We start from the raw sequence: 26,691 nt of genomic DNA, 5'->3' as shown, positions 1-26,691 counted from the left end.
GCTAGAAAGAAATGTAAAAATCTACCTTTGTTTTGAAGCACAGATACTAGTAATTACTCATGGACTACTGACAAATACATCTAATATGGTTAGTTGTGTATGCTTTTTTTTCAACGTTTATTTATTTTTTTGGGACAGAGAGAGACAGAGCATGAACGGGGGAGGGGCAGAGAGAGAGGGAGACACAGAATCGGAAACAGGCTCCAGGCTCTGAGCCATCAGCCCAGAGCCCGACGCGGGGCTCGAACTCACGGACCGGGAGATCGCGACCTGGCTGAAGTCGGACGCTCAACCGACTGCGCCACCCAGGCGCCCCTGCTTTTTTTTATGGAATGGTCCACAGTGAATGAAAAAGATAGAGGTCCAAATGGTATTCTGACTAACATGTTAAGTTAGAAACTCTAATTACTATAGTGTCTCACTTAGGATTTAAGATCAAGGTTGGAATTCCTTCTCTTTTAAAGAAATAGAATGGTTTATAGAAGATTATGAAACTTCTGTTTGGTGGAGACTCAGTTTTGCTCTTTTTTAAAAAAATGTTTATTTATTTTGAGAGATAGCATGAGTGGGGGAGGGGCAGAGAGAAAGGGAGAGAAAGAATCTCAAGTAGGCTCTGTGATGTGTGGGGCTCGGTCTTATGAACCATGAGATGATGACCTGAGCCGAAATCAAGAGTAAGATATTTGACTGAGCCACCCAGGCACCCCCAGTCTTGCTCTTTAATAGTATCCCATTTCAGACTTGAAGTGTGCTAGCAAAAATTTGAGGAACTTATTCATATTACTTTCCAAGCTCAAATCTTATTTGGTTTTTATTTTTCCTTTATTCATAGTTTGTGAAAATTAGCTTCCTGGATTAAAAATAAGTCCCTAAAGTTTATGATAATCAGATATACTTTGTAGTGCTCAGAGTAACATAATATGGTTGAAAATTTAATTTATCTTTAAAAATTATGTTTACTTTTATGCAATGATTTATAATTAGTAGCTATTGCTGATTGTTATGATAACTGAGAAGATTATAAACTATAAAACATAATCCTTTGGTCAATACTAGCATATTGTCCTTTATAAAGTATGTGTTTAATACATGAAACATGACACATCAGATTGTTTTTATACTGAAAGAATTGTGAAGGTCGGGATTTTTGTGACATGTTACATGGTTTTGTTGGAAGGTGAGTGAGGTAGACCCTGTGTTACAGCTTAAGTCAGTTTCACATGATTAAATAAAAGAGTGAAGTCTAAGAGCAATGGCCACTTCTTGAAATAGATTCATATGTCTTCAGATGTTCTTATGGCTAAAAGAGATGAGTAATACTGTATGTGTATATATGCTTTGATTTTTCAGGGCAAAGTTTATAAATCCAGACTGGATTGCTCTCCATACATCACGTGGATATGAAAGTCAGGCACATAAGCTCTTTATGCGTACCACAGGTAAGAGAGCAAAGGAGTTGATTCTCAAAGCACATTTTGATTTTTAAAAAAATTGTGAACAAACTGATAGAAAATTCTATTACTCTTATTGACTTTTAATATTGTGTAACTGTATGTATACATATGTATAATACATGATCAAATGTATATGTAAGCTGAAAAACAAGAGAATAGGAATAATTCCGGGTGCTTTACATTTATTATTATCTCAATTCTTTCAATACCCAAATGAGCAAAATACTGTTACTATCTTTACTTTAATCTAAGGGGGTGGAAGCACAGTTGAGTGATGCTAATAGCTTACCTGAGGTCAGATAGCCATAAATTGAAGTTTTAGTTGTTTACTGCTGCGTTAATATCTTTATTCCAAATTCCTTTCACCTTTTTTTTTTTTAATGTTTATTTTTGAGAGAGAGAGAGGAAGAAAGAGAGTGAGAAGGGGAGGGGCAGAGAGAGAGAGAGAGGGAGAGAGAAAGAAAAACAGAGTCCCAAGCAGGCTCTGTGCTGTCAGCGCAGAGCCTGACATGGGGCTCAAACTCACAAGTCAGGAGATCATGACCTGAGCTGAAATCAAGAATTGGACTGACGCTTAACCGACTGAGCCACCCAGATGCCCCTCACCTTTTTCTTAAAGTAAACCTTGTGGTTATATCTTATACATTGTATTGCTGTGCATTTTTGCTAAATTAAATAATCCATTCAACAGGTATATATTGAGCATGTATTATGTGCTCTTCTAAGAGCTTGAAAGTAGTAAGATTAGGTTTCTTTAAAAGCTTTACATGATTTAGACTTTAATGCTCTGTCTTGGCCTTTTCCTTCATTAGTCTGAATTTAGTTGGAGTTTGTTCTCTTCATCATTCATCCAGTCATGAAATCTGAGGCCCAAGAGATAATCTGTCTTGCCTGTCTTTCCCTCTGCCATACCATTTTCCTTTCCTCACAGAGCTTTAATCCTCTCTGAACTGCATACTCACTGGAGGATTATTTAGCTTCTGAACTAATACCTGTATCTGAGAACTCACAACCTTTAGAAACAGTCTGTTGTATTTTCAGAGGGCCCCAGTCACTCAACATTTCCTTTTTATGTTGAACCTCCACTTGTCACTTTAGGTTCTGTTTCCTTAGGCTACATAGAACAAGTCTGATCCTTTGTATACCTAACACCCTACAGACATTTGAAGTCACCTCTACTCCAGGTTAAATATTTTTAGATACGTTAGCTATTTCTTAGATGGCCAGCTTGTTGAATGTGATTATGGTTTGAGGCCTCTGGTTGTGCTCCTTTGAATATGTTCCATTTTGTCAGTGTCATCTTAAATGTGGCATCTGGAGCTGAAAATAGATTGCATGCTTCTAAAACTGACAGTTTACTGTCATTTACCTTATTCTGGACACTGTAGTTAGCCTGGAACAACAAAAAAAATAGTCTCGTTGGGTAGCTATGTTGTACTGTTGAAGAACTTAATGTATTTGTATTTCTTTGTTCTAAAAGAACTGAACATTCCAAATTATGAATTGGTTTTTTTTTAACTGTTTTTTTCAGTTTCCTCCTTACCTGGGTCTGTCAAGCTCTTTATATGCATTAATTAGCAAAAGTTTATGTAGTTTTATAAATATTAACATTTAAAAAGGATTCTTACATGAATTGCATCATTTGAGGTATACTTCATACCAGAAAATTTGGAATATACAGATGCTGGCAAAAAAGTGTTGTTTTCCTTTGCTTTGAGTATTCTTAAGTCTAAGTCAGAGCAAAGAGGGAATGAATTTTGGATACATCTAATTGATTTAATGTGTGAATTTATTAGAGAAAATTACGAGACTCTTAGAGTTGTAGCACCATAACAATTGAAATTAGGCACAGGTGAAGGGAACGGACAGGGTGAACTGTGTAAAGGCTTTGTCCAGAGTGGGTGAGAGCCTCCTGTTAACAGAATTTCCACTCAGGGTTAGAGTCGGGGGAGGATGGCTTTTCATGTTATTGAAAATCCCAGCAGACCCATGTTTAAAATGATTTGGTTGCTTTTTCAGTGTTAATTGCTGACTTGCTGATTTATATACCAGCAGTAGTTTTATACTGTTGTTGTTTAAAAGAAATCTCAACTAAGAAAAAGGTAAGTTTTAAAGTTAACCTGACATTTCATCTCTGAAATGTTTTATTAGCTTCACTATTAAAGTATAGAGCTTACAGAAGCCATGCTTTGGGGAATAGGCTATTGTAGAATAGTGATTCTTTTGTCAATTAAACTTACCTTAGACTAATAATTGCAATGTTCAACTGTAGTAATAAGATGCCTGGGATTTAGATGTTATGTACTGCTGGATTACATAGCATACCGAATTTATAGCTTTACTGATAAATCTGAATGGTTTGTGGGAAGGAAGGCATTTTGAAGAGTCGGTGTATATTGTCTTATTCCCACTTAACAGATATTCCTTCGGGTCATTTTATACAGATTAATCATTAGATTGACTTCTTTGATTTGTATATCTACACGTGCTTTCTCTGACAAATACCTGTTAGTGATTTTTTTTCCTTATTACTGAGGTATCTTATGTCACCTCCATGAAAACTTCAGTGTTTGGAGAAATATTTTATAAAAATATTTTATAAAAATTTTGATACATTACAAGGTGAGAGGGAACATTTGCTATGTTGAATCAAACAGTAGTCTTACTCTGATTTGAGTCACATGACTTTTAAAAAAATTTTTTTTAATGTTTATTTATTTTGAGAGAAAGAGAGAGAGTGGAGGAGGGGCAGAGAGGAAAGAGAGAATCCCAAGTAGGCCTGGCACTGTCAGCATAGAGCCTGACGTGGGGCTTGAACCCACGAAACTGTGAGATCGTGACCTGAGCTGAGATCAAGAGTTGGATGCTTAACTGACTGAGCCACCCAGATGCCCCTGAGTAACGTGACTTTCTTATTTCACAATGTTTTACTTTACAGGTTGCTAATGCATTATGCATATTGCTGTATCCAGGCCTTATTCTTATCGACTATGGACATTTTCAGTATCCTTTACTAATTTAAAAATGAAGTCAGATGCATATTTTGAGATCTAGGCTCAGGGTGTATAATGTTGTCATCCAGTAATGTCTTATTTGCTAGGGTACTTGCTTACTTAAACTGTTTTTCACAATAATATGATAGAATGTTTTCACCAAGCTTTTACTTTAAGAGTAAAGTACAGATTTATTGAAAGTAGAATTGCTTTTCTTATACCCTTTTGGCTTGGGAACAAAATGTTGGTCACTGATGAGCTCTTCTGGAGACCTGGAAAAAGAGTGCCAAGTATGCTTATGCTCTTCTAACTCTAAAGAGGTATAACATATCTTCTATCTTTTGTAAATGTCATCTGACACTGACAGAAAGGAAATAGTCATTGAATTTTTCGAGTTTTAAACCAAGATGTTTCTCTAACAGATAGCGGTAACTGGAAGCTTCAGAGAACTAAAACTGAATAATTAAAAGCTATGTGGATTTTATGTGTGTAATTTTTTGATATGTAAAGTAAGGAACATTCGAACAAATCTTAGAGGAAAGTTGATAAAATTTGGACATGACCGTCCATTTTATCTTCTGATGTATGAACTATTACTGTCTGTCCCCATCTGTCCCACAGCAACATGATCGATTGATAGCTTTTCCTTTTGATGCCAGTCTGTTTTAGTTATAACAAAATTAATATGTGTATTTGTCAAAGGATTTACAAAAGATTAAATCAGAGTTTTTATTCTGTCCACTTTCCTAGTTGCCTTTTTTGTTTTTTTGCATTCTGGGATCATGGCCATCTGATAACTCTGATAATATCAGGAACGCTGAAATAAAGAAAAAAAAGAACAACAACAAAAAAAGTTGTTTATGAGATTTTAAGAACTGTATTTACTTTGAAATGTAACACTCTTACAGAAAAGTGCACAAAATGTAAATATGTGTCTCAGTGCATTGACAAACGATTACCGGGAGTCAAAAAATAGAATGTTGCCAGGATCCAAAATCTGCACTTGTACAGCTCCTAAGTACTTCTCTCTCCTCCTTTCCCAAAGATAGCCACATACCAACTGATAACACTATAGTTTAGTTTTCCCTCTTTTCTGGACTTAATATAAAAGAGACAACACAACAGGTATTCCTTTGTGTTTGGTGTTTTTGGTTCAACATTTTGTGAGTTTTTTTGTAGTTGTGTGTAGCTGTGGTTTGTTCACTTACATTGCTCTATGTTCTATTGAAAGAATACACATAATTTTGTTACTCATAGACATTTGGATTGTTTCCAGGTTTTGGCTATGATGATATGTTGCTACGAACAGTCTTATAAATGTCTCTTTGTACACCTATAAATATATTTCTTATGAGAGAAATTGCAGAGTTATAGGGTATGTTACATGTTTAATTTTAGATATTCCTGAGTGGTTTTTAAGCATGGTGTACCCTTAACATTCTTGTTAGAAATGATGTTAGTGTTCCATATACTCATCTTCATCAGTAGTTGGCCATTTTCGTTTTAAACATTCTGATGAATTTGTATCTCCTCTGTGATTAACATTAAACTCTTGAAGCTTTTGGGATTATGTAATTTGGTGGGGACACATTTTTTAACTACTATGTATTTTATTTTCCTCATTTATTAAATGGGGATAATAATTACCCTTACTTTGTATACTTTTTTTCTTAAGTTTGTTTGTTTGTTTATTTAAATAATCTCTACACCCAACATGGAGCTGGAACTCATGACCCTGATCTCATCAGGAGTTGCATGCTCTTCTGAGCCAGACAGGCACCACATTTTGTGTGCTTGTTTTGAGAATTAAATGGATTTTATTATTTATAGCATTTAAAACAGTACCTGGGAGATACTAAGCTCTATATGAGTATTTATTGCTATTATTATCTGTTGTTCTTGCTGCTGCTGCGGCTGCTCTTAACTATTTTTTACTTTTTTGGGCTCTGAAATGATTTGTTCAGGCATAGGTATTTGTGACAATTATTTTGAATACTCTATGTGTCATTTATTTTGAAGACTCATGTTCTTGAGTTCTGGGAAATTCTCGGGTTTGATGATTTTCTCACTTTACTCTTTCTTGAGCTTATTAGACAGATGTTAGAGCTTTCATCTCTGTGTTGAGCATCTCTTTGTCTTTTGTTTTATGGTTTACAAGATTATCTTGACTTTATCTCTAATGCTTCTGTTAAGTTTCATTTGTTTTGTTAATCCTATCTTAAATATGAATTTATTCTTTTTTCTACGATTCCCTGAATTATGTCCATTCTTCTAGGGTGACTTTTTTTCCCCCTTTTCCTTCTGGTTCTTTCTCTTGTCATAGGTTTTTCTTTAAATGTGTGTCTCATCCTAGTGTATCTGTGCTTATTTAAGAGTAAGACAGAAAAGAAAGCTGCATGTGAGTTCTCTGTATTTGGCCCACTATAAGGTAAGTGGGCAAGGGGCTGGCCAGTACACTTTGGGGTCCTTAAGTGTCAGAATGTGGAGGTTTGGCACTGTAATGTTAACTTCTACACTAGCTGCCCTAGTGTATTTAGTGTATATAGTTTATTACACTTCTTTGGAGAAATATTCCTTCTGTTCCCTGGGGGTAGGGGATGGGGTAGTGGTGGTAAATATTTGGTTGCCAGGTAATCTCTACACAGGAGTAAGATGGGATTTGACTTCTCCATCTAGGCATTTTCACTTAATCCTCCTGTTTTCTTTTCAACATGTTACTCAAGCACCCTAACCTTCATGGTGTTTCCTGAGTGTTCTAGGGGCTTGCAGAGTAAATTGGCTTCTTGGTTGCTTGGGCCTCCTGTATGCATTTTCTAAGCTCTGGCTTCTTCCATCCTATTTTATTTGTTACTGCCTCTGTGTCCTTTCTGTCTTCTAGAAGTGTGTTGAAATCTTCATCTGTTGTAACCCATCTTCCTGTTCTTTTTTACAGCTGTGAATATTTACTTTTAAAAATTCCCTATCATTTTAAGGGAGTCTTGGGAAGGAGAGGAGGGCAAACATGAGTGCCTAGCTACCATTTGAGCTGAAAAATCTAATTGTAATGTTGTTTTGCTATAATAAGGTTATTAGTTTCTGATCAACTTATAACTTACTATATTGATTCATATTATAGAGGAGGTATAGTGATATCAGTATGTGTGTGTTTTACTTTGGAGCATTGTTTTCTTGTCTAGATTTTGGTATGTTATTATAGTAATAGTGTGAAATAGTCTAGCAGAAACAACGCTATGTGTTAACTACTTAGTGGTCTTTAAACCTGGAACAAATCTGTTGCTCTATTTAGCAGTCTGATTTAATATATTTGAGGCCATTATATACAATTTCAAATTAGTTTATGACTTCAATACTTTAAATTTCTGTTTAGAAATAGCTTTCATTGTATATATTGTTTTAAAATCACATAAGAAATATGTTCTATAAAATGCAAGATCTATTTGTTTTAATTATTGAGATAATTTCCTTGACACAGGAACATATATAATTCTGTGAGTCTTGGCTTTGCTTTGTGGGGTGTTCTTGGAGTATCTTGTGACTGGGACCTGCTAGGCTCGTTGGCATTTTGCTTAGCTATAAATTATAAACAGATGGAACTTTACCACTCTTTGCCATTTTTTTGCTTTTTACTCGGCAAGTGTTTTAAAAAAGGCCTGAAAGGAAAGGGGTGAGTGGCTTTTACACTACAGAATTTTAAAAATTACTTCAGAGAATTTATTTGGCATACTTACCAGGGAGAAGGTGGTCTTTCATTTTGCCTTTAGGTGACTTCTTATTAATGTGTTGGCTCTGAGGTGAGTTGGAAGAGAGATTGTCATGTTCTGTATTATTTTAAATCTTCCAAACTAGAGAAATATTTTGATCTATGTAAATTTACTGGAGGTAATGTGGATTGGCTCTTGTTAGAGTATTGCTATAAGATTTCATCCATTTAGAGCATATTACATTTTATACTTATTAGAAATACATCCCAGTTTGACATTTTTTTTCATGGCTGATTGGAAAGGCATCTAAGTTAAATGTTAATTAAGATGGTGATAGTCTTTTTGTTAGAGAGGTGTACATCTTAATGATTGTGAATTGCTTAACTCTTATTTGACTACACTGCCATATTAAACCTTTTTTAGTAGCATAGATTTATTATTGCTGTATATTTGTATTTATCATCTTTAGTGAGACAGACTGATTTCTTAGAATTATTAACCTTTCCTTGTCTACTGGTCACCTTTGTTTTTGTTCTAGGTTTGTATTGTTAATTAAGCTAGCTTGTACAGTTGTAGCTTCCTTCATTCTCTGCTGGCTGCCATTCTGTACAGAAAGGGAGCAAACACTGCAAGTTCTAAGAAGACTCTTCCCAGTTGATCGTGGATTGTTTGAGGTATGTTTAAAAACTTTCTTCTTAGGGCACCTGGGTGGCTCAGCCGGTTGAGCTCAGTTGGTTGAACCCAACTCTTGATTTCGGCTCAGGTCATGATCTCAAGGTTCATGAGTTTGAACCCTATGTTGGGCTTGGTGCTATGCAGAGCCTGCTTGGGATTCTCTCTGCCCCTCCTCCTCTCTCTCTCTCAAAGTAAATAAACATTTAAACAAACAAAACAACTTCTTTCTCATTGGGGCACCTGGGTGGCTCAGTCAGTTGAGTGTCTGACTTCGGCTCAGGTCATGATCTTGTGGTTCGTAAGTTCGAACTCTGCATCAGTCTCTCTGCTGTCAGTGCAGAACCCACTTTGGATCTTCTGTCTCCCTCTCTGCCCCTCTATCACTCCCCCCAATAAATAAACATTAAAAAAAAAAAACCCTAAATTTTCTTCTCACTCTTTTCTTGTTACACTACCTGTGCTGTGAGTCCTGGGGATTTCATGTAGAAGACACACAAGGAATGTAACTTCAGTTACCCTCCTTCCAGTCATTCCTTGCCAGTTATTTAATCCAGTATATAATCTAGCTCAGCTGTCATTTTCTAGTACATTAAATGAATAGATAATATTTATGCCATCATGAAAGCCATAATTCAATTATACATTTTTATAATGAAATAGGATCCATAGTGAAAGACAGCATGAGAAGTTGTAGCTACAAAGTTAACAGCTTTGTAATTTTTTGGTTTATATTCTCTTTTTAGTCTTAGGAAATTATTTATTAAACTAATAATCATGTTTGCTTCAGCAAGATCTCATAATTCCTTATATAACCTTCATCCATAGTAATTTTTAATGAGAATCTTTCATTTCATTTCATTTAATGCTAGCTTAATCACTCTTGTTAAACTTTTATTACATGGATAATTTGATGATTTAGATTTAGTAATTAAATTAAACAAACCATTTTTCTGAAACAAAAAGGCCTTTTAATAAAGTTAGACAGAGACAACATATTTAGAGATAATTTGCTTTTGATAAACATTTCTTTTAAAAAGAATTAGAAAAGTATATCTTTCTAATTTTTGAATATATAAATTGCTCTAGATTATCTTTTGGTGAATCTATAGGAGGATGGAACCAGCATTTTGAAAGAGATAAGAAAAGAGTTTGGTGTTGTGATGGAATAGGAATGTGTGACTTGTATGTTGATGGGGATACTGCTGCTACTGATATTGATAATAACAAATAATCACTATTATTGTCACCACTCTTACTTACTAGGTGCCACATACTTCACATGTGGTTTTATTTGATTCTTACGATAGCTCTGACTGAGGTATCTATTGTATCCACTTTATAGATTAGAAAACTGAGGTCAGATGGGGCGCCTGGGTGGCTCAGTTGGTTAAGCATCTGACTTTGGCTCAGGTCATGATCTCGTGGCCCATAAGTTTCAAGCCCCACATCAGGCTCTATGCTGACAGCTCGGAGCCTGGAGCCTGTTTCAGATTCTGTGTCTCCCTCTCTCTCTGACCCTCCCCTGCTCACGGTCTGTCTCTCTGTCTCTGTCTCTCTCTCTCAAAAATAAAGATTAGAAAAAATTTTAGAAAACTCAGGTCAGAGATTCATGTAGCTTGTACATGGCAGAGCTGTGGTTTGAATTTTGAAAATTGTGTTCCTAACTTCTTTATATTTCCTCTAACCTTAAAGCCTATTTAAAGAAAAGTTTAATTCTCCATCTAAACTCCTTGGTTATTTGCCTTGTTTCTATTTCAGAAATAGTATTTATCATGATAATTTTAAAAATGAGTATCATAATGTTTGATGGGGTTGCTGGTCACCTCCATTCACTTGTCCTCAAAATCTGAAGAGTATTTTCTTTGATCTGACAGAGGGAAGGAGGGTGGTACAGTTGTCAGTGATGGTTACTTTCTTGATGTTATGCTTACACAGCTGTGGGTTAAGCAGCTGTGTAGAGGATGGGTTTCATGAGCAGAGAGCTGTAGTTACAAATTTAATTTTGAAAGTGATCCTACCACAACTGCTAATGTCTTTAAATGCCTTGATTTATTAGCAATTAACTCTTGTCATTGTTAGTTGCTAGTAAGTTATACTTGAGATAATTTCAGGTATGTGATAAAATGGGTCAAAATGTATGTTCTATAAATTAGGAAAAAAATAAGATTTCCTAGAAAAATTTCCAAAGATGAATAAACTTCAGTATTTAGGGATCGTGTACTGTTGTTTGAAAAATAATGAACATTTCTTGGGAATGTCTAGATTATGGTTGGCTAGTGATATAGGTCAGTTTGCATTGCAAAAAATGAAGAAGTTTTGTGTGTATGTGTGCGTGTGTGTGTGTGTGTTCCATGGAGAGTTTCATCAACTTAGTTATAAAATTGTGAACAAGAGCTTCATGTCTCAAAAGTTTAGAGATTATGGGCTGTACCTCGTAGAGTTTAATATTTCTTTCAGTTGTATCAGAATGTAAAATTTTTTTAAAAAATATTTATTTATTTTTGAGACAGGGAGAGACAGCATGAATGGGGGAGGGTCAGAGAGAGAGGGAGACACAGAATCTGAAACAGTCTCCAGGCTCTGTCTGAGCTGTCAGCACAGAGCCTGACACGGGGCTCGAACTCACAGACCGTGAGATCATGACCTGAGCCGAAGTCAGATGCTTAACCAACTGAGCCACCCAGGGGCCCCTCAGAATGTAAAATTTAACAAATCTCTTTTCAGGATAAAGTAGCCAATATTTGGTGCAGCTTCAGTATCTTTCTGAAGATCAAGGAAATTTTGCCACACCACTTCCAGATAATAATCAGGTAAGAGATACAAAGTTTGTATATAATGTTATATAAGCTTCTCTCTAAAAGTGTTATGATAATAACTCATTTATCTGACATCATTAGGGAATGAGATGTTTTACATTAGTGAATTTTCCACATAACATAAACCTATTGCTCTACACAACAAAACTTTTATTTGCAATATTTTATGTGGTAATCTTTCTGGATTGTTACCTACTTCCCTCCCCCTTAAACAAAGTCTACTAAATAGGATTAAACACTGTTTTGAAGAGTCATGATTTTCAGTGGTGTATATCAATCTGGGTTCAACCAGAGAAGAATCAGTAGGAGGTGTGTGGGTGCATGTGAATTTATTACAAGGCTTTGGTTTATACAGTTGCGGGGTCTGACTGAAGAGCGTGGAAGTCCACAAGGCAGGCATTCGGGAAGGAGTATCTAAAGGGGAAGGAAAAGCAATTCAAATCCAGTTGCTCTTTGGAATCTGAGTTTAGAGAAGCCCCAAGCCCTCTTTTCTTTTTAATTTTTTTAAATTAGTATTAATTTAATCAACATTTTAAATTAATAGTAATTAACATTAATTAACATTAATAAAAATGTTAATTTATTTATTTTTGAAAGAGAGCGCACAAGCAGGGGAGGGGCAGAGAGACAGAGGGAGGCTCTAGGCTCTGAGCTGTCAGTACAGAGCCTAGTGTGGGGCTTGAACCCACGAACCGTGAGATCATAGCCTGAGCTGAAGTCTGTTGTTTAACTGAGCCACCAAGTGCCCCCAGGCATAAGCCCTCTTTTAAAAGTCTTCTAGGGGCACCTGGGTGGCTCAGTTGGTTAAGCATCTGACTCTTGATTTTGGCTCAGTTTGTGATCTCACTTGTTGTGAGATCAAGCCCCATGTGTGGAGTCTGCTTGGGATTCTCTCTCTCTCCTTCTCAAAATAAATAAACATTAAAAACACAAGTAAAAGTCTTCCAACTGATTAAGTCAGGCTGTTCAAGAATCTTAATTTTGATTAAGTTAAAAATCAGCTGAATAGGGACTTTGATTACATCTGCAAAATCTCTTCCCAGCAACACCAGGATTAGTGTTTGAATAACTGGGAGAATGTGTATGTGTGCATGCTACAGAATGGGTGCTGCCTCCCTCTGTCCTCTAGTTCTTTTGAGAATATCCTGTGTAGCCCACTGTAGGAGGAAGCATACTAGAGAGCGAATTCAGGGAACTGTGGTTCAGCTAATCCAGGTTAACGCCACAAAGCCACCAATGGTGGGAAAATCAATTATTGTATTGTGTTGTAATACTTGTCTTCAGGGCTTGCAAAAGCTGTTTGCCATGGTACTTAATGACTCCAGATGGCTCTACCTTTTGAGTTCCTTTTCCTCCTTGCTCATCAGCCATTAGTAGGAGAGGCTCTAGCAGTGGCCCACTCCCTTTCTAACTTGTTCTTTCTGATTTATCATGGGCTTGAAAATCAGGTAGTTAACTTTTGTGAGAAGAGGGCCAGAGAGATTCTCTTGCGAGTAAATGTTATGATTGTTTGTATTATATATTGTCCCTTTTATACCTGGTTGTGTTTTCTTAATTTTGAGTGTTTGATAATTGACTTTTAGTTACCTGTTTTTTGATTCTTTTCTATAAATAACATAAGTATTGTAATGTTGTTTTCTGTATTATGAAATCATGTATATATTAAAGTGGGTAAATATTTCAGTGCATGGATTTTATTTAAATGTTATTTGGTTTTAAATTTAAATTTTAATAAATAAAAATAGGAGTGCCTGGATGGCTTAGTCGGTTGTGTCCAGCTTCAGCTCAGGTCATGATCTCGTGGTTGATGAGCTCAAGCCCCGCATCGGGCTCTGCTGACAGCTCAGAGCCTGGAGCCTGCTTCTGATTCTGTGTCTCTCTCCTTCTCTGCCCTGCCCCAACTCATGCTCAGTCTCTCTCTGTCTAAAAATAAAATACACATTAAAAATTTTTTTAAATTTTAATAAATAAAATATAACTTTAATTTTAAATCAACCTAAGTTGGTAAGTAATGTGATCCTTATATTAAAAAAATATTTCCTTGTTTTAGATACTGCTACCAAGAAAACAAATGTTTTATTTTTATTCATTTTTTTAGCTTTTGTTTTACATTTTTGAGCCTGCTTCCTGCATGTGTAAAATTAACACTTCAGCCCTCTTCCAAAGGATTCAGATTTACTCTGGTAAGTTTCTTATTACTTTAAATACTTAATTCTTGCTGCAACTGATAATTATTTTCTTGCTCTGAATGGGACTTACTGGACTGAGAAATAATACATTCATTTATTTGGTGAGCATGTATTGAGTGTCTGACATACTTAGGTGCTAGGCTGAATAATCAGAATCTTTCAGTTTAACTCAACAATTATTTAATTTCTGCTTTGTATTAGTCAGTGAGGGAATAAAAAGAAGAAAAGAGTGGTGACAGACATGTTTAAATAATTATGCTATAAAGCAGATGGTATTAAGGTCTATTACACATTTAGTGTTGTAATAGTGTGGGAAAGGGAGATACTACTTTGGGGTCAGATTAAGAAAATTTTTTTTAAGTTTATTTATTTATTTTGAGTGAGAGAGAGAGAGAGAATATCCCAAGCAGGCTCTGTGCTGTCAGCTCAGAGCCCAATACGGGGCTTGCTCTCACAAACTGAGATCACGACCTGAGTTGAAACCAAGAGTTGGATGCTTAACTGACTGAGCCATTCACATGCCCCTGGGGGCAGATTTTAGACAGCTTCTTAGAATAAGTGGGATTGGAGCCAAATTTTGAAAGCTGGGCAAGATTTGAAATAGGAGGAGGTTATATAGCAGAAGAGAATGCAAGGCAGGAGGAAGAGCTTACAGATACAGAGGCGGGAAAGGATAGGGGATGCTAATAATGGTTATTAAACAATGAAAGGTGTGTGTGTGTGTGTGTTGAGGTTAGGAGAGGATATAGTGAGAGATAAGAGTCAAAAAGGATCAAACTGGGTAAGACTTTGAATGTTGGATTCAAAAAGTTGGAGTTTGATTTGTGTGCCAGAGGAGCCAAAAGACATCTTTGAGGAGAGTGGACAGATATCTGTTTTAGGAAGATGACTTGTGTTAGTTTGAGGATGAATTGGTTATATTTCCTACAACTTAGGATGTCTCTGAATGGGTTCACAATATCCTCCTTGGCTGTATTTCTGTAGTGTTTAAAATTTTGTTCCTTTGTGCCTTGATCAATAAAATGACATTTTATTTATTTATTATTTTTTTAAGTTTATTTATTGATTTTGAGAGAGAGAGAGAGAGAGGGAGAGAGACAGCACGAGCAGGGGCGGGGCAGAGAGAGAGGGAGAGAGAAAGTCCCAAGCAGGTTCTGCACTGTCAGTGCAGAGCCTGTCACTGGACTCAGTCTCACCAACTGAGATCATGACCTGAGCCAAAGTCGGACACTTAACTGACTGAGCTACCCAGGCACCCCTATAAAATGACATTTTAAAAATATCTTTTTAAAATACCAAGAAAATTTAGTTTATGAAAACAAAAGTCTTAGTGGACTTATCAGGAGACAACAATTTAGAAATTATGGTTTCAGTTTGGGGACTGCCACTTATTTACATTGCATTTTGAAAACAAGCCAGAACATAACGGTAAATACTGCAAAAGTATGTATGAGTACCACAGTGTGAAAAGGATGGTTTCATTTCCTCTTTGCTTTTTTATTACCGTTTCATTGACAGCTTCTCTTGTTTCATTCTGAGAGTGAATTCAGCATTGTAAGTCATCGACAGTTAATATTCTATAGGATTTTTAGAACAAAAGGAATCTGGTTAGTAATGCTCTGATGTCTTCAGTAGGCTTAACTTGAAATATTTGCAGGCTTACATGAGATTATGCTATTTTTCTAAGAAATAACATACTAATAAAGGTAGATTTCACAGATAAGCAAATGAAATTTCAGAACTTAAGTAACCGTAGCAGTGTTAGAGGTAATTACTTTTAGGATTATAAGCCAGGAAAAACATTTTTTCCCGTATTTTCCTAATTTTTTCTTATTTTCCTAATTCCTATTTCCTAATTTTTCTTATTTTCCTATTTCTGTTTGCTATTTTTTTAAGTTTATTTATTTATTTTGAGAGAGAGAGAGAGGGAGGGAGGGAGAAAACATGATTGGGGGAGGGGGAGAGAGACAATCCACTTGGGATTCTGACAGGCTCTGCACTGTCAGCTCAGAGCCTGATGCGGGGCTCAAGCTCACGAACCGTGAGATCGTGACCTGAGCCTAAATCGAGAGTCGAATGCTTAACCGACTGATCTACCCAGGTTCCGCTGTTTGCTGTGTTTTAATACAAGCCACTATGTTTAAAAAACTAAAAAAGATTTATATTAATGACTTCTGTAATTTTATTTGTGTTGATGTTTTGAATTTTTACTGATTACTTCTGAGAACTTTGAAATCATTTCCCATTATAATTATTTTCAAGTGTATTCCTTTCAGTAAAGATTGAATTATTTCTCAACATAAGTCTGTAATTGAGGTAATTGATAGTGTGAACACTAATATATCTATAGCAGCAAAGTGATTGTCTTTAATTTATTCAAGTAGTATTTTTCGAATGCCCTCTAATGTGCGAGGAGGTCCTTTTCTAGGTACTGGTGTGTAAGTGAATGGCAGGTAACCTCCCTGTTCTCTTAATTGGGTTTTTTCATGCTAGTGGCAGGAAAGGATAAGCAACAAAATAGATGTGTTAACCAGGAAATATCTGGGAGTGATTAGGATTATTAAGAAAATAGCGTTAGGTGAAAAGAGTGCTGATGGATTTGGTTAGATTGAGGTAAGTGACATTTTGAGCCTAGAACTGAATGGCCAGAAGGAGCCATTCACAAGATCTGTGCTCTGACTTGATAAAATGTTTTTCTTTAAAGCATGAACACATTGGCATATTTGGCACATAGACAGGTATGAAATGGCTGGTATGAAGTGAGTGAGGGAGGCAGTAAGAAATAGGCTGGAACAGGAAGGCAGGACCCATATAGGAGTTTGGATTTCATTCTTAGTGTTCATGGGAAGCTACCTGAGGACCTTAAATAGGGAAATTTACATGATCTGGTGTGGTGGCTGAGTGCACAGTGGACTGTGGGAGGCAAGAGTGTAGTTACCAATTAGGAGGCTGTGGCAGGAGTCCAAGAGAAAGATGAGTGTGGCTTAGACCACTCCTCTGCCACCATCAGCAGAGGGCAGTGGAAAGAAGTAGGTAGATAATGTATTTAGAAGGTGGTGTAGATAGGATTTGCTCTGGGTTGGATTTGTGTAGATAGATGTCCAATATGCAGATCATAACCTTCTGAAAATAGATCTAGATAATTTTGATTTAAAACCCCAAATAACAAATTACTTTATAAAATATTCAATATATTTTATTGAAATGTACTTTTAAAAACACTAAAATAGATTTGTCTTGCTGGTTTTAGATTTTGAACTTCTTGTCCTTCAATGCTTTTAAAATTTAAATTTAATTTAATTGTTAGAGATTCCAAGGGAGGATGAAGGTATGATTGTTGTGTCTGAAGTATTTAGTAGTTTTGTTTATTCATAACTGAGTCTGAATGAACTTGTTTTTGATGGTTAAGTATAGCTGTATAATCATTGTTTTTTAATAAATATTTTACTAAATTTGAATAAAATTATGCATATTAGTGTTGTGTAGGTATTTTCTTTCTAGATAGAAGCTACATTAAGCTTTAAAATTTTACTTAAAATGACTTTATTTAGATTCATATTTAAACTGCTGTTATGATTGACAAGCTGTTATATCTCATTCTTCCCCCTTTTTCCTTAAAGGTTAGCTGTGCACTATCATTCTTTTTATTTTCTTTCCAAGTACATGAAAAGTCCATTCTCTTGGTATCATTGTAAGTAAAAATGTTTCAAGTATGTGTTTTATTTATTTATTATTATATGTTTATAATATATACATAAATTTGTTACCTACATATAATCACCTAAGTGACAAATGTTATGTAGTTGGATAAAATTATTCATAACATTGTATTTTTCCAGAATGATTTCTTACAATTTTACTTCTTTATAAAATATAATATTTTAAATTGAAAAGGCTTCATAGAATTATTACTGACACACTTATTTCTGTCTGTTTCTTCATATATATTTTTTATATGCTAATAAAAATATGTCTTCTAAAGAGCTTTTCCTCAGATTGGAGGCTGTTTATCATCTTTGCCTTTTTCATTTCATTCATTTCCACATCTATTCAGTAGCTTTTGTTCTCTGTTCTTTCACCTCTTGAGGGGCTTTCATATGTTGGCTCTGTCCTGTTTCTTTTGTCAAAATCTTTGTTTAGACACAATTGGCCATTCTTAATCAGACTGCTTTGTTTTAAGAGCATTAAAATTTTTTCCTGGTCATCACAGTTCATCATAGATATTGGGTGACAGTGGAGGTATATTATCCCAACATTAAAATAGTGTTTACCCAGAACACATTGGAATACTTGAATCCTGTCCTAGATCAGTCCCAGCCTGTGACTCTTCCATGCCTTATCCTGTGTTCGCTAGGTTCCTGTGGAAGAGCCATGGACAGAATAACCAATGACAAATGGAAAAAGTATTGCTTTTGTTAGGTGGAGCTTTGGACTAAGATCTCAGTGCAGAGCTTGCTCTGAGCTGCGCTGGCCTATGTGGAAGGCTTCTTTGCTTGAAACAAAACTGTCTCACATCATTGCAGACTAGGAGGACAGCTTAGTGTCATCCTCCAAAGTCTAAACCTGAGTTAGTTCCTACCACTATTAAGTGAGGCTTGGCTGACCCTCCACAAATTCCTGGTGCCAGGTGATGGAACTATGGAAAGGTTTGCTTTCAAATTCCCTAGAATTTCTACCCCATACAAAGGCAGCCCATTCAGTGATCTATAATCTGACCATACATAATAGCTCTTGGGCCCTGAATTTCTTTTTTTTTAAATTAAAAAAAAATTTTTTTTAACATTTATTTATTTTTGAGAGAGAGAGAGGGACAGAGAGAGAGAGACAGACAGAGCATGAGTGGGGGAGGGGCAGAGAGAGAGGGAGACACAGAGTCCGAAGCAGGCTCCAGGCTCTGAGCTGTCAGCACAGAGCCTGATGCGGGGCTCGAACTCACAGACTGTGAGATCATGACCTGAGCTGAAGTCAGACGCTCAACCGACTAAGCCACCCAGGCGCCCTGGGCCCTGAATTGCTTGGAGTTCCTGCTCTACAACTGTACTTATGTCATTTATAACAGTGCATGGCTTTAATATAATTTTGATAAAATATTTTAAAGTTAGCATTGAAAGTTTTTCTTGACCTGTTCCTACCTAATCTATCGCTAAACAGATATATCATTCAATAAATGTTCAGTGAGTGCCTACTGGTTGTCAGGTACTGTTCTGCACACTTGGTATGTATCCATGAACAAAACAGACAAAAATTCCTACGTTCTTAGCATTCATTCTCAAGGACAGACACTAATAAATAAAAATAAGAAATTAAACAGTGTGTGAGAAGGTAATAAAGGCCATGAGGGAGAAATAAAACAGGATAAGGGAAGTTGGGAGTATTGGAGGTGGGGTTACATGAGAAGTACAGGTTGTAATCTCAATACAGATAGGTAGGCCTCATTGAGGAGATATTTGAGAGGACTGGAGATGATGAGGAAATTAGCTGTGTGGATATTTGGGATAATAACATTCTAGATGAAGAGAACAGCCTGTGTGAAGGTCCTAAGATGGGAGTATGCCTGGTATGTTTAGTGAACAACAGAATGGCCAATGTGGCCAGAATGGGGTGGTCAAGGTAGGGGGTAATAGAAGGTGAAGTTAAAGAGGTAACAGAGGTATAAATTCTATAGGGCCTTGTAGGCCACATTAGGAACTTTGGCTTTTATTCTAAAGGAAGTGGGGAGCCTTGGAAGGGTGTTGGGGAATAAGCATGATCTGACTTGATGTTTTACTTATTTTTATTTTTAAAATATTTTTTAATGTTTATTTATTTTTGAAAGAGAGACAGAATGAGAGCAGGGGAGGGGCAGAGAGAGAGGGGGAGACACAGAGTCCGAAACAGGCTCCAGTCTCTGAGCTGTCAGCACAGAGCCTGATGCGGGGCTCGAACTCACACATCGCGAGATCTTGACCTGAGCTGAAATGAGATGCTTAACTGACTGAGCCATCCAGGCACCCCTGACTTGATGTTTTAAAAGGATCCACTCTGCTTGTCAAATTATACATATTAAACATGTGCGATTCTTTGTGTATCAATTATACCTCAATGAAGTTTAAAAAAAAAATAAAAGCATTCTGGCTACAGGTCGAGAATAGATTGTATGGAGCAAGAAAACACAGAAACCATTTAGAAGGCTGTTACCATAATCCAGGTGAGAAGTGGTGGTGATTGGGATCAAGGTAGTTATAGTGGAAGAAATGAGAAGTGGTCATTGTGGATATATAAATAGAGCCAGAAGGGTTTCTGATGATTTGTATGTAGTATGTGAGAGAAAAAGAAAAATCAAAGGTGTGTCAATGGGTTTTGGCTTGGAACTAGAAGGATAGAATAGTGATTGACTGAAGTCGGGAAGAATGCCATTGAAACAGGATTAGGCTAGGTGTACACCTGGTGAGACCAAGTTCAGTGTTGGACAGATCTTTGGATATTGAAGCAGAGATATTGGGTTAGCATTTAGATTTAAGTCTAGGTTGGATATATGAGAGGGGTTTGAGCTAAAGATAGAAATTTAGTAGTTTGTCAGTAGAGAGGACAAAGTCATGAGACTGGATGACATAATCAAAGGAGCGAGTATATATAGAGACAAGAACCAGGGACTGAGTCCTGGGCCACACAATGTTAAGAGGTCTTAGGAGAAGAGGCAAATAGGAATGGTTAGTGATGTAGGATGAAAAACCACAAGGTTGATATCCTGGAAGCTGACTAAAGAAGATATTTAAGGTCATGGGTCACCTATCTCACACCATTCGCAAAAATTAACTTGAAATGGAGTAGAGACTTAAATGTGGGGTGCCTGGATGGCTCAGTCGGTTGAGCATCTGACTCTTGATTTAGGCTCAGGTCATGATTCCAGGATCATGGGATAGAGCCCTGTGTTGGGCTCCATGTTGAGTGTAGTGTCTGCTTAAGATTCTCTCTCCCTCTGCCCCCTGCCCCCAATAATAAAAAAAGACTTAAATGCAAGACCTGAAACCATAAAACTCCTAAAAGAAAACATAGGGAAAAAGCTCCTTGACATTGGTCTTGGCATGATCTTTTGGATATGACACCAAAAACACAAAGAACAAAGGCAAAAATAAATAAGCGGGATGACATCAAACTAAGAAGCTTCTGTATAACAAAGGAAATGAGTAACAAAATGAAAAGGCAGTCTGTGGAATGGGAGAAAATATTTGCAAACCATATACCTGATCAGGAATTAACACCCAAAATATATAAGGAATTCATACAACTCATTAGTAAAAAAAAAAACAATTTTATTGAAAATGGTCAAAGGACCTTAATAGATACTTTCCCAAAGAAGATATACAACAGGTACATGAAAAGGTGTTCAACATCACTAATCATCTGGAAAATGCAAATCAAAACCATAATGAGATATCACTTCACACATGTCAGAATGGTTCTTATCAAACAGACAAGAGAGAACAAGTGCTGGTAAGGATGTGGAGGAAAGGGAACTCTACATTCTTGTTGGGAATGTAAATTGGTATAGCCACCATGGAAAACACTGTAGAAGTTCCTCAAAAAATTAAAATATTACTATGTATTTTGTATATTTCATATAATTTGAATCATACAATATGTGGCTTTTTGTGCCTGATTTCTTTTATGTAATATTTTCAAGGTTAATCCATGTTGTAGCAGGTATCAATACTCATTTTTATGCCTGAATAATACTGCATCGTATGGATTTACTACATTTTGTTCATCCATGCATCAATTGGTGAACGTTTGAGTTTTCACCTTTTGGTTATTGTGAGTAGTGCCACTATGAACATTCCTGCATATTCGTTTGAACATTTGTTTTCAGTACTCTTTTTTTTTTCAAGTTTATTTATTTTGGCAGAGAGAGAGAGAGCGAGCATATGCGCACAAGGAGGGGTGGGGCAGAGAGAGGGGGAGAGAGAATCCCAAGTAAGCTCTTTGTTGTCAGCACAGAGAGCCTGATGCAGGGCTCAGTCCCAGGAACCATGAGATCATGACCTGAGAGGAAATCAAGAGTTAGATGCTTAACTGACTGACCCACCCAGGTTCCCCAGTACTCTTGAGTCTATACCCAGGAGTGAGATTTCTGGGTCATATAGTAACTCTATATTCAACTGACTGAGAAACCATGAAACTTCCACAACAGCTATACCATTTTGCATTCCTACCAGTAATGTAATGTATGAGGTTTCCAGTTTCTCTACATCCTTCCAGCTCTTGTTATTTTCCTTTTTTTCCCCACCCTAGTTGTATGAAGTGGTATTTCATTGTGGTTCTGATTTGCATTTCCCTAATAACTAGTGCTTTTGAACATTTTTTTTAAAGTTTTAAAATCTTTTAAAAGTTTTCTATTTTGATGAAGTTCAATTTATTATTTCTTTTGTTGCTTAGGCTTTGGTGTCAAATCTAACAAACTGTTGCCAAATCCAACATAATAAAGACTTAGTCTCATGTTATTTCTAAGAATTTTATGAATTTAGATCTTATATTTAGGTTTTTGATCCATTTTGAATTAATTTTTGTATATGGTATGAGATGGGTTCTTTAGGTGAGTTTTGCTGAAAAGGGGAGAAAAAATAAGAGCAACAGCTGTTAGAGAAAGTAGAGTCAAGTGAGGTTTTTTTTTCAAACGTTTATTTTTGTGAGAGAGAGTGAGTGGGGGAGGGGCAGAGAGAGGGAGGGAGAGAGAGAATCCCAAGCAGGCGCTGCACTGTCAGCACAAAGCCCAATTCAGGGCTCAAACCCACAAACTGTGAGATCATGACCTGATCTCACAAGAGTCAGATGCTCAACTGACTGAGCCACCCAGGTACCCGTTTGTTTTAAGATAGGAGAAATCATGGTGTGGGAATGGTTAGTAGAGAGGGAACATTGATGATAGAGGAGGGAGGTAGGAGTTGTTGGAGCAAATTCCTTGGAAAGGGAGGTGGGATAGGACCTAGAGCACAAATGGAACTGGCATTGGACAGATGCATGAGTTTTCATTTTAATAAATAGAGGGAATAGGGTAGATAGGTACAGATGCTGGGGAGAGAGTAGATGTGATGGTGGCATCTATGAAAGTTCTTTTAATTGCTTCAGTTTTCTCAGTGAAGTGGAAGGCAAGGCCATTGGGCAAGAATGTGTTGGAGCTTTGGGGATTATGAGGAGAGAGAAGGTGTGAATTATTCTAAGGAGACACAGAATGTGAACAGACTAGAGAAATACATAGTAGGTGTTGGACACACTCGAATATCATCATATATTTAAAGTGAAAATAGTGTGGGTAAATGTTTTTCTCAAGAGCAGTTCCTCACTATGTTGGAATAAGTACAAGTGGAGAGTTGGGTCTTTCCAGGTTTATGGTTTTGTCTAGTGAGGATAATGGGCTTGCTCGGGGCTTACGAGTGAATGCAGGGCGGTATTATAATGATTGACCTTAGAATTCAAACTGCTTGGTTAAGAAGGGGGAAAGACTTCAAAGGAGTGAGGCAAAGTGAAAAAAGGTGGTAGGAATAATGGATTGAAAGTCTTGATGGGATAAAAGATTGTTTGGAGTTTGGAGTGCTGAAAATGTAGGAGATAGTGGTCAGGATGCAGTTGGTGGGTTGTGATTATGGAGGGTTTGCAGTCCTGAGTATGACCCTAAGGTGTAGGGATGAAGATGTGATCACCAGAAGAGAGGAGCTCCAGCAAATGAGAAGTCAGGATGTTGGAAGATCACTTATGTCTATGTAAAAATTGCCAGGAATTAAGATGAGTAGGGTTGTAGAGAGTGACAGTGAGGAGTTGAAATGATTGAGTAATGAGGGAAGTGACCTTGTGGTTGGTGGATGGTAACAAAGATGAGGACTAATAGGGATGAAGCCTGATGACATGAGATTCAAAGGTGGAGATTGGTCGGGCGGAGAGAGGGAGAACTGGTGTGGAAGAAGTGATAAAGACCGGATGCTATCTCCCTCTGGGTCCATTTGTTTGAAGGCTGTGGAAACAACAAAACAGGCACAGTTGAGAGGGCAGAGGGACAGCATTTTCCTCAGCGGGAGGGAGCCAAGGTTTGTTTTGAGCAAGGCGATAAAGGGAAAGATTCAAAGAGGTTGAGGATGCAGAGGATTTTGGTACTTGATTATAAATATTAAGTACCTTGAGGTCAAGGGCTGAGTTATATTCCTCTTTGTATTCCTTTCAGAGTAGTGCTTATACGTAATAAGTTTTCCACAAATGCTTATATTCAGTAAATGAATATTGAATGAATAAATGGGAGTCTTGACCCAGAAAGAGAAATAATGTTTATTGAGCACCTACTATGTGTATATTTTTAACATAAATACATTCTGATTTAAAAAGCATCAAGCAGTGAAACTGAAAGTCCTCTAGTCTTTTCTTTTAGTGCAGTAGTTTTCAATTGGTTTGTAACCCCACACTTTACATCTCATATGCTAGTTGATATGGGGGAAAGTCATCCTTCTAAAAAGGAGAATGCTCAAAGCTTCTAAAATAAGGAGACCCAAAACAACTATAACAACAAGTATTGTACACAAGTAATGTACCACAATCGCTAGTAAACGTTAGAAACACAGAAATAATCATGTTAAAAAATTAGGTAATACTTGTAAAAGAGTTCTTTCAACTACTTAACAATACAAGTATTATTATTTCCATTTATACATAAGAAAAAAAAGGCTAAATTAATCATTTGTTCAAAGTCATACAGTAATAAGTGGCAGAGATGGGACTAAGACTCAGGTCCTCTTCTACTTGAACATTGCCACAGTAGAATCCAGAAGGCAATGAGACCAGGGTGGGTGGTAAGGTCACAGAGTTGGGACCCATAATCCTAGACTCTATAATAAAGTTCCTTTTATTGGCATTATGCTTCCTCTTCCTATACTATTGTTCTTTTCCTGTGGCTGCTTCTTACTTTTTTCCCCTCTTTTCTTTTATTCTACCATTATCAGCTTGTTTCCTCTTGTAAGTTTTATCTCTGTTGTTCTTGCTTCCGTGGCAGAAGATGATCTTGTCTGTTACAACTTTAATTTTTAACTTATATTAGTAATATGTATCATGGAGGATCATACAAAAGAAGTTTGAATACCACTATACTGGGAATTGATTTATTTCCCAAGTGGGATGAAACATGAAAAAACTCTCTCTCTGAATGTTTGGATCTGTTTATCTGATCCTTTCTTTAAGCTGCTGTTTGTAGGCTAGAAAAAAAATGTTCCATTAATGGAATATTGAAAGAAGCAGTTTTTCAGTTATTATGAGGAGTAGATACCTTCTCTATGTTTAGACTCACTTAGTTTGGATTGATAGGTATTTAAAAAAATGAATCAGTGATCTATATGGAGACCTTACTGGCTGTTTTTTATTTGTTTGTTTGTTTGTTTGTTTAGCTACCCCGAAGATCAGACAGATAAAATGTATTTATATTTTTCACAAGAATTGAAATTCTGTCAGATTAAAATTTTTTTTTTTTTCTTTATCATTTTAGACCAGTCTGCTTAGTTTTAAGTGAAATTCCTTTTATGTCTACCTGGTTTTTACTTGTGTCAACATTTAGGTGAGTCAAACCAATATTCATATAGTATTTTCAGTACACTTCTTATAAACTCATTTAAAGCTTTTTTCAGAGTGATGTGGTTTGAACTGGCTATTCTCTTTTGATGTTTTTTCTGTTTTTCCCTTACAGTATGCTACCTCTTCTACTGAAGGATGAACTCCTAATGCCCTTAGTTGTGACAACGATCGCATTTTTTATAGCTTGTGCAACTTCCTTTTCAATATTTGAAAAGACTTCTGAAGAAGAACTTCAGTTGAAATCCTTTTCCCTTTCTGTTAGGAAATATCTTCCATGTTTTACATTTCTTTCCAGAATTATACAATATTTGGTAAGTTGTTCAGATTTTAAAGAATGGTACTTAGCATGGCACTATTTAAAAAAAAAAAGTAATACCTTTTTTCTTTTATAGCTTTTTTGAGATATAACTCACATAAATTCACCCATAAAGTCCACCCATTTAAAGTATGCAATTCACTGGTTTTAAGTATGTACGTGGAGTTGTACAACCATGACCGTAACCTAATTTTACACTATCTCTATCACCCCAAAAAGGAACCCTGTTCCCATTAGCAGCCATTTTCCATTCCACCCTAATCTCCAGCCTTGGACAGCCAGTAATCTACTTCCTGTACCTATATATTTGCCTATCTGGACATTTCATATAAGTGGAATGTATTATTCTGCTAGGGCTGCCATAGCAAAATACCACAGACCAGGTGGCTGACGCAACAGAAATTTATTTTCTTACAGTTCTAGAGGCTAGAAGTCCAAAATCAAGGTGCCTCATCAAGGTTTCTGGTGAGGTCTCTCTTTCTGGGTTATAGGCAACCTTGCTGTGTCCTCATGTGGCTGCTTCTTTGTGTGGGTGTGTAGAGACTTTGGTGTTTCTTCCTCTTCTTTTTATTTATTATTTTTTAAAAATTTATTTAAAAAAATGTTTTTTCTCTTCCTCTTCTTATAAGGACACTGGTCCTATCAAATTAGGGTCCCACCCTTATGACCTCATTTAAGCTTCCTAAAGTTTGTGATTCCAAATGTAGTCACATTGGGGTTGGGGCTGCAACATGAATTTTGCCGGGATATAGTTCAGTCCATAACATGGAATCATAAAAAATATAGTCTTTTGTGACTGGCTACTTTCACTTAACATAACGTTTTTGAGGTTCATCTGTGTTGTAGCACGTATCAGTACTTCATTATTTTTTATTTCCATACTATATTTCATTTTAATAGATACAGCACATTTTGTTTATTCATCAGTTGATGGGCATTAGGTTGATCCCACTTTTTGGCTGTT

General features: G+C 36.4%; 1 protein-coding gene across 3 annotated transcripts in view; it reads left to right on the top strand.

Annotated features, from left to right (window-relative positions):
• ALG6 (ALG6 alpha-1,3-glucosyltransferase) overlaps positions 1-26,691 on the top strand; it is a 66,523-nt gene that overhangs the window by 32,709 nt on the left and 7,123 nt on the right. For all 3 annotated transcript variants that reach the window (XM_047083261.1, XM_047083263.1, XM_047083262.1), the window contains 10 exons: positions 1,351-1,439; positions 3,474-3,556; positions 4,393-4,457; positions 7,926-8,111; positions 8,687-8,822; positions 11,548-11,633; positions 13,738-13,822; positions 17,449-17,519; positions 25,326-25,394; positions 25,524-25,722. In XM_047083261.1, the coding sequence (XP_046939217.1) occupies positions 1,351-1,439; positions 3,474-3,556; positions 4,393-4,457; positions 7,926-8,111; positions 8,687-8,822; positions 11,548-11,633; positions 13,738-13,822; positions 17,449-17,519; positions 25,326-25,394; positions 25,524-25,722 (1,069 nt within the window). The remainder of the gene's footprint in view (positions 1-1,350; positions 1,440-3,473; positions 3,557-4,392; positions 4,458-7,925; positions 8,112-8,686; positions 8,823-11,547; positions 11,634-13,737; positions 13,823-17,448; positions 17,520-25,325; positions 25,395-25,523; positions 25,723-26,691) is intronic.

The sequence above is a fragment of the Lynx rufus genome, unplaced genomic scaffold, assembly GCF_022079265.1.
Source record: "Lynx rufus isolate CCGP_SWC_20201006 ecotype Redwood Valley unplaced genomic scaffold, mLynRuf1.p SCAF_2, whole genome shotgun sequence".
NCBI classification, from domain to species: Eukaryota; Metazoa; Chordata; class Mammalia; order Carnivora; family Felidae; genus Lynx; species Lynx rufus.
The sequence above is the reverse complement of the archived record's forward strand: the minus strand, read 5'-3'. Positions and strand labels throughout refer to the sequence as shown.